This window comes from Mobula hypostoma, chromosome 31 (genome assembly GCF_963921235.1).
Source record: "Mobula hypostoma chromosome 31, sMobHyp1.1, whole genome shotgun sequence".
Lineage (NCBI taxonomy): Eukaryota > Metazoa > Chordata > Chondrichthyes > Myliobatiformes > Myliobatidae > Mobula > Mobula hypostoma.
In genome coordinates, this window is record NC_086127.1 from 6626044 (window position 1) to 6640704 (window position 14661).

The 14661-nt window shown below is 45.1% G+C and overlaps 1 protein-coding gene across 1 annotated transcript in view; it reads right to left on the bottom strand.

Moving 5' to 3' along the window:
* Positions 1 to 14661, bottom strand: part of LOC134339928 (uncharacterized) — a 67071-nt gene that overhangs the window by 39090 nt on the left and 13320 nt on the right. Inside the window, exons 2-3 of the mRNA XM_063036715.1 lie at positions 7850 to 8003; positions 6731 to 6780 (exon numbers count right to left, since the gene is read on the bottom strand). Coding sequence (XP_062892785.1) covers positions 6731 to 6780; positions 7850 to 8003 — 204 coding nt within the window. The remainder of the gene's footprint in view (positions 1 to 6730; positions 6781 to 7849; positions 8004 to 14661) is intronic.

Consider the following 14661-nt stretch of genomic DNA (forward strand, 5'->3'; position numbering starts at 1 on the left):
ACACACTTTCCCACTGTCACACTTGATAAGTCCTATTCTTTCACGTCTTATCCTCTTCCTCTTCACATACTTGTAGAATGCCTTTGGGTTTTCCTTAATCCTGCCCTTCAAGGCCCCTTCTGCTCTCCTAATTTCCTTCTTAAGCTCCTTCCTATTAGCCTTGTAATCTTCTAGATCTCTAACATTACCTAGCACTCCGAACCTCGTGTAAGCCTTTCTTTTCTTCTTGACTAGAGTTATTACAGCCTTTGTACACCACAGTTCCTGCACCCTACCATAACTTCCCTGTCTCATTGGAATGTACCTACATTCTCCACACAAATATCCCCTGAATATTTGCCACATTTCTTCCCTGAGAGCATCTGTTTCCAATTTAAGCCTGTAATTCCCTGCCTGATAGCCTCCTAATTCCTCTTACTCCAATTAAACGATTTTCTAGCTTGTCTGTTCCTATCTCTCTCCAATGCTATTGTAAAGGAGACAGAATTATGATCACTATCTCCAAAATGTTCTCCCACTGAGAGACCTGACACATATCCAGGTTCATTTCCTAATACCATATCAAGTACAGCCTCTCCTCTTGGAGGCTTATCTACATATTGTGTCAAGAAACCTTCCTGAACACACCTAACCAAATCCACCCTATCTAAACCCCTTACTCTAGGGAGATGCCAATTGATATTTGGGAAATTAAAATCTCTCATCACGTCAACTCTGTTATTATTACACCTTTCCAGGATCTGTTTCCCTATCTGCTCCTCGATATCCCTGTTACTATTGGGCGGCCTGTTAAAGTTACTGACCCCTTCCTTTTCCTAACTTCCACCCACAGAGACTCCATAGACAATCCTTCCATGTCTTCCTCCTTTTCTGCAGCCGTGACACGATCTCTGATCAACAGTGCTATGCCCCCACCTCTTTTGCCTCCCTCCCTCTCCTTTCTGAAACATCTAAAACCCAGCACTTGAAGTAACCATTCCTGTCCCTGAGTCATCCAAGTCTCTGTGACGGCCACCGCATCATATCTCCAAGTACTGATCCATGCTCTAAGCTCATCCACTTTGTTCACAACACTCCTTGCATTAAAATAGACACATCTCAAACCATTGGTCTGAGCTCGTCACTTCTCTATCACCTGTCTATCCTCCCGCTCGCACTGTCTACAAGCTTTCTCTTTTCGTGAGCCAACCTCCTCTTCCGCAGTCTCTTCAGTTCAGTTCCCACCCTCCAACAATTCCTATTCTCACTGTCACATGGCACAGGCGGTAATCCTGAGATTACTACCTTTGCGGTCCTGCTTCTTAACTTCTTTCCTAACTCCCTGCAGTCTTTTTTCAGGACCTCTTCCCTTTTCCTACCTATGTCATTGGTACCAATATGTACCACGACCTCTGGCTCTTCACCCTCCCACATCAGGATATCTTGGGACGCGATCAGAAATATCCCCGACCCTGGCACCTGAGAGGGAAACTGCCATCCGAGTTTCTTTCCTGCATCCACAGATTCACCTGTCTGACCCCCTAACTATAGAGTCCTCTATCACTACTACCTTCATCTTCCTTTCCCTACTCTTCTGAGCCACAGGGCCAGACTCTGTGCTGGAGGCACGGCCACTGTGGCTTCCCCCAGGTAAGCTGTCCCCGCCAACAGTACTCAAACAGGAGTACTTATTGTCAAGGGGCACAGCCACTGGGGTACTCTCTAGTACCTGACTCTTTCCCTTCCCCCTCCTGACTGTGACCCACCTATCTATCTCCCGTGGCGCTGGCATGAATACCTGCCTATAACTGCTTTCTATCACCTCCTCACTCTCCCTGATCAGGCAAAGGTCATCGAGCTGCAGCTCCACACACACAGTTCCTCCTTTCCGCAATTAACACAGGCAAACCTACCTCGCTTCATCCTGTTACTGCCTAAGCCCGTTGAGCCAAAGCCCTATCACTCTGCCACCTCTCACTCTGCTGCCCGCTGGATGCGGTAGTCTCCTTTTTAAATCTTTCACATGCTACTGGCTGACATCACATGCCTTTTGACATCATGGGCACTTTAATAAGTACCGGGAGAGGGGATAAGGGCCAACAGTATGGTAAATTTTCAACAGACCGAACCAAAATGAAGACTAAAGAGCATTCAAGACAAGTGTTAATATCGAATCACAAATCTGGAGAAGGGTACAAGACCATCTCAAAGGCACTGAACACACTTCAGAACTCAATGTAGCCCATCGTGAAACAGTGGAAAAAATATGAAACCACAGCCACACTGCCTATGTCAGGCGATCTCTCTAAACTTAGTCACTGGAGAAGATTGACACTTGTAAGAGAGGCTACTGTGACAACAACAGTCACTCTGAGTGAGCTGCAGGAGTCAGTGGCTGCAACTGGAGATGAATTTCATGGCTCCACAATCTTTAAAGCCTTGCGCAAATCACGTATTTATGGAAGAATGGCAAAGAAGCAGCCCTGACCAAAAAAAGCTTATCCTTGCCTGTAAAGACTGCAAAGTGTTACACAGCAGAAACTATAAAGGAGTGGAAGAAGGTCTTATGCTCGGATGAGACTAAAGTGGAACTCTTTGGCCTCAAAACTAAGCTGTAAGTGAGGCATAAATCTAATATTGTGCATCAGCCAGGGAACCCCATCTGTACTGGAAAGTATGGTATCCCCATCAAACTATGAAGATGATTTTCAGCAGCAGAGACCAGAAATCTGGTCAGGATTGATGGGAAGATGAATGCTGCTAAATACAGAGAGATCCTGAATAAAAAGCTGCTAGCCTCTGCTAGAAAGCTTAAACTGGGGAGGAAGTTCATCTTTCAGCAGGACAACAAGCCAAATCACTCTGCCAGAGAAACCATCAACATCAAACATGGAACATAGAATAGTACAGCACGGTACAGGCCCTTTGGCCACAATGTTGTGCCGACCCTCAAACCCTGCCTCCCATATAACGCCCCACCTTAAATTCCTCCAAATATCTGTCCAGTAGTCTCTTAAACTTCACTAGTGTATCTGACTCAGGCAGTGCATTCCATGCACCAACCACTCTCTGAGTAAAAAACTTCCCTTTAATATCCCCCTTGAACTTCCCACCCCTTACCTTAAAGCCATGTCCTCTTGTATTGAGCAGTGGTGCCCCGGGGAAGAGGCGCTGGCTATCTACTCTATCTATTCCTCTTATTATCTTGTACACCTCTATCATGTCTCCTCTCATCCTCCTTCTCTCCAAAGAGTAAAGCCCTAGCTCCCTTAATCTCTGATCATAATGCATACTCTCTAAACCAGGCATCATCCCGGTAAATCTCCTCTGTACCCTTTCCAATGCTTCCACATCCTTCCTATAGTGAGGCGACCAGAACTGGACACAGTACTCCAAGTGTGGCCTAACCAGAGTTTTATAGAGCTGCATCATTACATCGTGACTCTTAAACTCTATCCTTCGACGTATGAAAGCTAACACCCCATAAGCTTTCATAACTATCCTATCCACCTGTGAGGCAACTTTCTTCAAATGAAGAAATTTGATGTCCCTTAGTGGCCCAGTGAGAGTCCTGACCTTAACCCGATCAAATATCGCTGGCAAGACATCAAGACTGTTGTCCACTAGCTCTCCCTAACTAACCTGGCACAGCTTGAGAAAATTTGCAAGGAGGAATGGGCAAACCTTGCTCCGTCACATTGTGCACAGTTAATAGAGATTTATCTAAAAAGACTACTGGCTGTAACAGCTGTGAGAGGTGGTTCAACTGAACACTGAGCAAAGGGGGATGAATACTTTTGAACTGGTGACATTTCAGTTTGAGAATTTATAGTTTTTCATGCTTCACAACTTTCCCTGTTGTTTGGGCTCTACTGTGAAAAAAGCAGCATGTGATTCACAAATAAAAGTTCTCAGATAAATTGATCAAATTCACGTATGTGATCAAAGGGTAGGGGGCCGAATATTTTTACAAGGCACTCTATGTACTTTGATGAAAACTTTTCTTTGAAATTTGACGGACGACCGTCCAGTTGCACTCACATCTACTGTGATGAAGTACCTTGAGAGGTTAGTCATGGCCAGAATCAACTCCAGCCTAAGTAAGGACCTGGACCCACTGCAATTTGCCATTCACCACAACAGGTCTACAGTGGATACAATCTCACTGGTTCTACACTCGGCCTTGGATCACCTGGACAACAGTGACATGTCTGTCAGGCTGCTGTTTATTGATCACAGCTCAGTGATCAGCACCATCATAACCTCAGTACCAATCAACAACCTCCAAAACCTCCCTCTGTAACTGGATCCTTGACTCCTTCATCAGGAGACCTCAGTCAGTGCAGATCAAAAATAACATCACCTGCTCACTGACAATCAACACCAGCACACCTCCAGGATGCAAACTCAGCCCACTGCTCTATTCTCTCTCTACACCAACAACTGTGTGGCCAGGCACAGCTCAATCACCATCTATAAATTTGCCAATAACACAACTATTGTTGACAGAATTTGAGATGGTGACGAGGAGGCGTACAGGAGTGAGTAGATCAGCTGGTTGAGTGGTGTCGTAACAACAACCTTGCACTCAACGTCAGTAAGGACAAGAAAATGATTGTGGATTTCAGAGAGGGGAAGTCAAGGGAATAAACACACCAGTCCTCACCGAGGGATCAGCAGTGGAAAGGGTGAGCAGTTTCAAGTTACTGGCTGTCAACATGTCTGAAGATCAATCCTTCGACCAACATACTGAGCCAATTATAAAGAAGGCCCAACAGTGGGTACATTTCATCTGGAGTTTGAAGGACTTGGTATGACTCCAAATACACTTACAAATCTCTACAGATATACAGTGGAGAGCATTCTAACTGGTTGTATCACCGTCTGGTCTGAAGGGTCACTGCACAGAATCAGAAAAAGGGGCAGAATATTGTCAACTCAACCAGCTCTATCATGGGAACAAGCCTCCCAACCATCGAGGACATCTTCAAAAGTAACACCTCAAAACAGCAGCATCCATCATTAAAGACCCCCATCACCCATGACATGCCTTTTTCTCCTTGCTACTGTCAGGGAGGTGGTACAGGAGCCTGAAAACACACTCAATGCTTCAGGAAGAGCTTCTTCCTCTCTGCCATCAGATCTCTGAATGGACAATGAACCCATTTACACCACTGTAAAAAATGTTTAGCTCTCTCTTTGCTCAACTTATTTATTTTATTTAAATATATTTCTTATTGTAATACATAGTTTTTATCTTGTATTGTAGTATACTGCCACAAAACAACAAATTACATGACATATACCAGTGATATCAGACCAGATTCTGATCAATCAAACCCTTTCCTCCTACACAGCCCTCCATTCTTCTCCCATCCATGTGCCTATCTATCAGTTTCCTCACATGCCCTATCAAATATTGAAAGGCCTGGAGAGAGTGGACACAGAGACGTGTCCGATAGTGGAGGAGTCTCGGACCAGAGGGCACAGACTCAGAATACAACAACGTCCCTTTAGAACAGAGATAAGCAGCATTTCTTTAGCCAGAGGGTGGTGAATCAGTGAAATTCATTACCACAGACGACTGTGGAGGCCACGTCATTGGGGATACACACAGTGGCCACTTTGCTAGGTACACCCGCACACTTGCGATCAATAAAATATCTAGTTAGCCAATTACACTCTACACCTGATAAAGTGGTCACTGAGGGGACACAGTGACACTGATTTCAAGATCAACACACTCAAAGTGCTGGATGAACTCAGCAGGTCAGGCAGCGTAGACGGAAAAGAATAAACAGTCGATGTTTCAGGCTGAGACCCTTCATCAGGACTGTGAAAACAACATGGACTTCTCCTCTGGCTTTCGTGTCCTGATGAAGGGTCTTGGCCCGAAACATCGACTGTTTACTCTTTTTCATAGATGCTGCCTGGCCTGCTGAGTTCCTCCAGCATTTTGTGCATGTTGCTATTCACAGGGCAATTTATAAAGACCAATTAACTGACTAACCGGTACATCTTTGGACTGTGGGAGGAAACCGGAGCACCCAGAGGAAACCCACAGAGGGTGGTACGTATGCAGAACGAGCCACTGGAAGTCATTGAGACAGGTACGATAATGACATTTAAAAGACACCTCTGCCCCACCGTGATGCTCACCTCTGTAACGTCACCCAGCTCCACCCCTGACCCAGTCCGTCTCTCATTCACACTTTCAGTCACCTCCCACTCCTGCCCTCTGCTCTCCACACACTCTGCTGGCTCTGCCTGAAATTGTCCCAAACCCCTTCACCCACCATCCCTGTGATCACTAATCTGGTTAAGTAACATACAACCCAACTTTGCTTTCACATCCCAACATAGCCTCACCACTTCCTCCCAGTGTAATCTCCTCCAGCCTCTTAACACTCCCTCCAGTCCCAGCCTCTCGGAGTGTCATCACTGCATTTCCAGCCATGCCTTCTCCTCAGTCTTCAAGCCTGAAATTCTCTGCTGAAACCTCTCTGCCTCCCCATCTCCCTCCACTCCCTACTGTTGTTTTACCAAACCGGGTATCTGGACGTTTCCAATCACCAGCTCTAATACCGTGTGTCCCGGTGTCAAATTGGATTCATAATGTTCCCCAGGTCCCTTCAGTACTTTTACCCCATTAAATACAGGCTGTCTCTGCTCATCTACAGAAACAATAAATAACATCCACTTCCTCTTACTGTACACAGCTCACAGTTTGTCCCTACAAGACATTACTCACCCAGAAAACCCAGGATCAGCAGCACAACCCTCAGTTCAGCCGGTGACATTCTGGAAATGAAAGACTGGAATTAACTCAGTGAGAAATGACACACTGGGGCTGAGGACAAGGTGTAAATGGGGATGGAAACTGAGGATCGAAAGGGATATCCGTCTATAGTGGGATAGATACATCACTCTCTCACTGAAACCCCACGGGCACAGATGAGATCTCCCTCAGTGAGACCTCACGGACACAGATGAGATCTCCCTCAGTGAGACCTCACTCTCTCCCTTACTGAAACCCCAAAGACAGAGATGAAACCTCCCTCAGTGAGAACCCACAGAGACGAGATACCCCAGAGTACGCATGGAAGGAGGTGATCTCTCCCTCTCCCCCTCACTGGGATCACACATACAGTGAGATCTCCATGACTGAGACCCCAGACAAAGGTGAGAAATCTCTTCCTGAAACCTCACGGATGGATGAGACAGAAGAGCTCCATCTACCTTCATTTATTTACACACTCCCTCTCTCTCTACAACACACACACACACACTCCATCTACCTTCATTTATTTACACACTCCCTCTCTCTCTACAACACACACACACACACACTCCATCTACCTTCATTTATTTACACACTCCCTCTCTCTCTACCACACACACACACACACACACACACACACACACACTCCATCTACCTTCATTTATTTACACACTCCCTCTCTCTCTACCACACACACACACACACACACACTCCATCTACCTTCATTTATTTACACACTCCCTCTCTCTCTACAACACACACACACACACACTCCATCTACCTTCATTTATTTACACACTCCCTCTCTCTACAACACACACACACACACACACTCCATCTACCTTCATTTATTTACACACTCCCTCTCTCTCTACAACACACACACACACACACACACTCCATCTACCTTCATTTATTTACACACTCCCTCTCTCTCTAACACACACACACACACACACACACACACTCCATCTACCTTCATTTATTTACACACTCCCTCTCTCTCTACAACACACACACACACACACACACACACACACACACACGACAAATTTCCAGATTCGATCAGTTTTGGGGATGTCTACTCACGTGTGACTCCCGATGAGGTGTTGCTGTGTGAACTGGAGGGAGATGGGACCACCTACAACCTCCTCACTCTCTGCTGTGAGTGGTGTCAGACTCAGCGACAGGTCAACGACTACTTTCCGCACCGGCTTCTCGAAGCAATGACGCCAGAGCTGGGCTGCAGAACAGTTGATGTATGTTTTGAAAAAGTATGCAAAGCAAACAAAGAACAACATCTATCCTGAGTCTCTGCAATGAAGAGCCTATTGTTCCCAGTCAGTGAGCTTCCTCGGCTTCAGTGATGGGTCAGTATTGAGCAGAGGGACAGGAATGGACACGGGTGCTGGAGAGGAAATAGTCACAGGATTACTGTAGCCAGGTTTATAATGGGTCAGTATTGTGGAGTGGGAGGTGTAGATCATCTGTAATGGACAGCAGGCATTAGAGGGGGAGTGGACACAGGATAAACCCCGGTCAGGTTGGCAATGGGTCAGTAACGGGGAGTGGACATTGTACAGGGTCTGTAATGGAGAAGGAATTTAGAGAGAATTTTATGAAAGACACAAAGATGTTTATACACCGATGCAAGTGTGTAGTCACACTGGTCCACCGTGGGGTGTTTATCTCAGACTGCAGGAAGGGGCAGCAGTAGTTAGGAAGGCAACTGGCACATTGACATTTATTGTATGGGGGGGGCATTGGTCATAGAGTCATGGAGCACTACAGCATAGAAACAGGAAATTCGGCCCATCCAGTCCATGCCAGACTGCTCTTCTCCCTCGTTCCCATCTCCCTGTACCCAGACCATAGCCCTCCAGACCTCTCTCATCTCATCCACCTGTCCAAACTTTTACTAAATGTTACAATTGAATTTGCATCTACCCCTTCCGTTGGCAGCTCGTTCCACTCACACCATCCTCTGAGTGAAGTTCCCCCTCAGATTTCTCTTAAATATTTCATCGTTCCCACAAAACACACCAGTGAATAAATTCCTAATCGATTCCAACTGTCCCTGTAACTCAGGTCCTTACGTCCCGGCAACATCCTTGTAAATTTTCTCTGCATTCTTTCAAGTTTATTGATATCATTCCTATTGGTAGGTGACCAGAACTGACACATTACTTTCAAATCAGCTTCACTAACATCTTTTTACAACTTAGTCATAGTCATACTTTATTGATCCCGGGGGAAATTGGTTTTCATTACAGTTGCACCATAATTAATAAATAGTAATAGAACCATAAATAGTTAAATAGTAATATGTAAATTATGTCAGTAAATTATGAAATAAGTCCAGGACCAGCTTATCGGCTCAGGGTGTCTGACCCTCCAAGGGAGGAGTTGTAAAGTTTGATGGCCACAGGCAGGAATGACTTCCTATGACGCTCTGTGCTGCATCTCGGAGGAATGAGTCTCTGGCTGAATGTACTCCTGTGCCCACCCAGTACATTATGTAGTGGATGGGAGACATTGACCAAGATGGCATGCAACTTAGACAGCATCCTCTTTTCAGACACCACCGTGAGAGAGTCCAGTTCCATCCCCACAACATCACTGGCCTTACGAATGAGTTTGTTGATTCTGTTGGTGTCTGCTACCCTCAGCCTGCTGCCCCAGCACACAACAGCAAACATGATAGCACTGGCCACCACAGACTCGTAGAACGTTCTCAGCATTGTCCGGCAGATGTTAAAGGACCTCAGTCTCCTCAGGAAATAGAGACGGCTCTGACCCTTCTTGTAGACAGCCTCAGTGTTCTTTGACCAGTCCAGTTTATTGTCAATTCATATCCCCAGGTATTTGTAATCCTCCACTTGAACATAACATCCCAACTCCTGTACTCAATGCCCTGATTTATGAAGGCCAATGTACCTAAAACTCTCTTTACAACCGTATCTACCAGTAACGCTGCTTTCAAGCAAATACGGATCTGTATTTCCAGGTACCCTGGTTCGACTGTACACCTCAGAGCCCTGATATTCACTATGTGAGTCTTATCCCGGTTTGTCCTCCCAAATTCAACATCTCACCCCATCTGCAATAAATTCTATCTGCCCTTTCTCAGCCCCTTTTCTCAGGTGATCCAGATCCTGTTGCAAGCATTGACAGCCTTCCTCGCTGTCCATTACACCCACAATCTTGAAGTCAGCAGCAACGTTGCTGATCCAGTTTACCACATTATCATGCAGATTGTTGTTATAAATGACAAACAACGGACCCAGCACTGATCCCTGTGGACACCACGAGTCACAGGCCTCTAGTTATAGAGACAATCAGCTTCAACACTCTCTGGCCTCTCCCAATGACCTGAACCAAAGTTGAATCCAATGAACTACTTCATCCTGAACCCCACGCAAATTAACCTTCTAACCATGTGGGAATTTGCCTGAATACTAGCTAAATTCCATGTAAACAACATCCACCACCTTTCCTTCATCAACCTCTTGGTAATCTACCCAAAAACTGAAAGTTTGGACATGACCTGCCATGCACAAAGCCTTGTTGACTATCTCTAATCAGCCGTCTTATCCAAGTACTTATGTATCCGGTCCTTTGTAAAACCTTCTAATAATTCACCCACTACTGATGTCAGGCTCAGCAGCCTGTAATTTCCTGGCTCATTCCTAGAGTCTTTCTTGAACAAACAGAACAACATTAGCCATACTTCAGTCCTCTGACATCTCACCCTTGGCTGAGGATTTTTGAAATATCTTTAACTGGGACCCTGCAGCGTCTGCACTCGCCTCACACAAAAGGCTGAGGGGACATCTTGTCAGGTCCCTGGGGATTTATCCATCCTAATTCACCTCAAAACATCAAACACCTCCTCTTCTGTAAACAGGATATGGTCCATGACCTCACTACTCCTTTGCCTCAGTTCTATAGAGTCTGTGTCTGGCTCCATTCATAAAAGATAGCGGTGATCTTCGAGACCAATTTTGTCCCTTGCTATCCTTTTCCTCTTAATATATCTGTCGAAGCCATTGGCATTCGCTTTTACCTTGTCTGGCAGAGCAACCTCATGTCCTCTTTTAGCTCTCATGATTTCTCTGTTCAGTATTTTCTTGCATTTCTTGTACTCCCCAAGCAGCTCATTTGACAGTAACTTTCAATAACTTGATAGTAATTTAACTGAACTAACTTAATAGTAAAAGCACATAATTTCCATTATGGAGAAAGCAAGGCAGCACCTCTACTGTCTTGGAAGTTTGCGAACTTTAGCATGTCACTTACATTTTTGATAAACTTCTGTTAATGTGTGGAATCGAAAGGTTGAGCATGGTGAGACTAATGTTCTGGGTTGTTTATATTTCAGTACAATCAGTATTATTGGAGAGGCAGATGAGCTCAGGGCATGGATCAGCACGTGGAATTATGACACTGCAGCCATTAGTGAGACCTGGTTGTAGGAGGATCAGGACTGACTGCTCGATGTTCTGGGGATCCATCGTTTCAGACATGACAGAGCAGGGGGGATTAAAGGGGGAGGGGTGGCATTACTAGTCAGGGAAAATGTCACAGCAGTGTTCCAACAGAACAGGCTGGAAAGCTCAACTACTGAAGCTGTATGGGTGGAACTGAGGGACAAGAAATGGGTGACCACATTAATGGTATCAGATTACAAACCATTCAATAGTCAACTGGATTTACAGGGGTAAATTTGTAGAGAACACAGATAGTTACAAGAAACATAAGGTGGTGATAATACGTGATTTTAACTTTCCACATATTGACCTGGGACTCAAATACTCTGAAAGGACTGGATGGGATGGAGTTTCTCAATTGTGTTCAGGAAAGTTTTCTTCTTCAATACACGGAGTGAGTGAGAGAGAGTGCACACCATCTGATCTTGGGGAATGAGACAGGGCAGGTGACAGAAGTTTGTGTAGGGAAACACTTTGCATCTACTGATCACAATGCCATTAGTTATAAGATAATTATGGAGCAGGAGAGGAGAGGTCTGGTCCTTGGATTGAGATTCTAAATTGGAGAAATTTTGATGGTATTAGAAAGGATCTGGCAAGTATGGATTGGGACAGGTTGTTTTCTAGCAAATGTATGTTTTGTAAGTGGGAGGCCTTCGAAGGTGGAATTTTGAGAATACAATGTATGTATGTTCCTGTCAGAATAAAAGGCAAATATAACAGGTTTAGGAAATAAGAGAAAATCCGTGGATGCTGTAAATCCCAGCAACACACAAAATGCTGGAGGAACTCAACAAGCCAGGCAACATCTATGAAAAAAAGTACAGTCGCCATTTCAGGCCAAAACACTCCTGCCACATGAAAAATCTACTCTGCAGTATATATTTCTCCTGTCCTGCCAAAACGCTGACTGTATTTTTTTTCCCATAGATGCTGCCTGGCCTGCTGAGTTCCTCCAGCATTTTTATGATGATGATTATGAGGACACGCAGTCCCCTTTTATTGTCATTTAATAATGCATGCATTAAGAAATGATAAAATGTTTTTCCAGAATGATATCACAAAAAACACATGACAAACTGACTTAAAGACTAACAAAAACCACATAATTAAACATACAGTGCAAAGCAATACCGTAATTTGATAAGAACAGACCATGGCACAGTAAAAGTCTCAAAGTCACTCGAAAGTCCCATCATCTCACGCAGACGGTAAACCTCCAGCACCGCCAACTTGCCGATGCAGCATCCCGGAAGCAACCGACTCCGAGTCCGTCCGAAAAACTCCGAGCCTCCGACCACCTATTTGACACCGAGCACCATCTCTGCCAAGCGCTTCGACCCCAGCCCTGGCAACAGGTGATACGCAAAGCTGAGGATTTGGGGCCTTCATCTCCGGAGATTCTCGATCGCACAGTAGCAGCGGCAGTGAAGGAGGCATTTCAGAAATTACTCCAGATGTTCTTCTGCGCTTCTCACGGCTGTCCCCATCAAATCCAGATCGGGCATGGCCCCTGGTTACACGTATGATATCATTCGGAACGGCCGCACACACTGCATCACATCGCCATCTTCTCCTCCCTCCTCCAATTTTGTGTGTGTCACTCGGTTTAGGAAACCTTTGTTTTTGAGAGATTTTCAGGTGCTGGGTAAGAAGAAGAAGGGGGCCCCAGCAGAGACATTTAAAACACATTCAGCAACAGGTGAGATGTCAGAGGATTGAAGGATAGTGAATATTGTTCCATTCGCTAAGAGAGACTCTAAAATTAAATCAGGAAACTATAAGCCGGTGAGACTGACATCAGTAGTGGGTAAGTTATCGGAAGATATTCTAGGGAACCAGATATGCAAGTATTTGGACAGGCAGGGACTGATTAGGGGTAGTCATCACAGCTTGATGCGTAGTAGGTCAAGTCTAAACAATCTTACAGAATTTTTGAGGAAGTTACCAGGAAAGTTGATAAGAGCAAGGCAGTGGATATTGTACATAGACTTTGGCACGTCCTTTGATCAGGTCCTGTATGGGAGACTGGTCAAGAATTTCAGTTGCTTGGCTTTTAGGATGAGGTAGGAAATTGATACAGACACTGGCTTTGCAAGAAATATCGAAGAACGGTAGTAGATAGTTACCTGACTCTGACTGGAGGTTTGTGATAGCGGTGTGCCACAGGGATCAGTGCTGGGTTTGTTGTTGTTTGCCATGTATATCAATGATCTGAATGATAATGCAGTAAACCAGATCAGCAAATTTGCAAATGACTCCAAGATTCGGGGCATATGGACACCGAGGAAAGCTATCATACCTTGAAGCGAGAGCTGGACCAACTGGAAAAATGGGCTGAAAATTGGCAGATGGATTTTAATGCAGAGAAGTGTGAGGTGCTGCACTTTGGTAGGACAAACCAGGGTAGGTCCTGCACAGTGAGGAGTAAGGCACTGAGGAGTGAGGTACATCAATGAGATATGGGAATAGAAATCCATGATTCCCTTGTCAGCCTCAACCTCCGGTTAAAACACTTCTTCTTTGGGATGTATTTATGCTGGGCCTTCCCCTCCGACTTTACTCTGCTTCGCACACCCTGACCCCGCCTTGACCTCACTCCAACTACTTCTCCTTGAAGTAGTGAAAATAATACCGTATCTGTTAAATAGGGGCCGTGGACAATTTCTGATTTGATGGAGATCAACGTGAAAGCACAGAGGAACATCTGGAAAAGTTTCTGAAACGCTCATTTGCTGCTGTCGTTACTGAGCGGTCGGGAATCTTTCAGAGGGTAGGCCTCAAAATTCCTGGATTTGCCTGCTGTTGGTGACCGAGAAGGAGGTCGATTCGCTCGGATAGAGATGGCACTGAGTACTCGATGTCGGAGAGCTGATCAGAGCTCGAAGTTTTCGGGTGACTCAGAGTCGGACTGTGGTCGGGTATGGCAGGGAGAGTTTTCTTTCCTTCTCCCGTCTGCGTGAGATGTGGGACATTTGAGAGACTTTGAACTTTACTGTGCTCATGGACTTCTTCATCAAGTTATGGTATTGTTGCACTGTTGTAACTACATGTTCTAATTATGTGGTTTTGATAGTTTTTTTTTCAGTCTTGGTCTGTCCTGTGTTTGTGATATCACACCGGAGGAAATATTGTATCATTTCTTAATGCATGCATTACTAAATGACAATAAAAGAGGACTGCGTGTCTTCATAATCTAAAGATGATTCAAACTGTCTCCGAATCCGTCTCGCACCTGCACGCCTCGACCCTCAAGTCAGCCTCGCCTCTTCAGTACAGAGCAAAGGGGTATGAACCCTAATCCTGCTGATATTTCAGTTTTTGAATTCTTAGTTTTTCATGCTTAACAATTTTCTGTGTTATTTTTTAAGCTCCACTGTGAAAAAGAAGAGCATGTGATTCACAAATAGA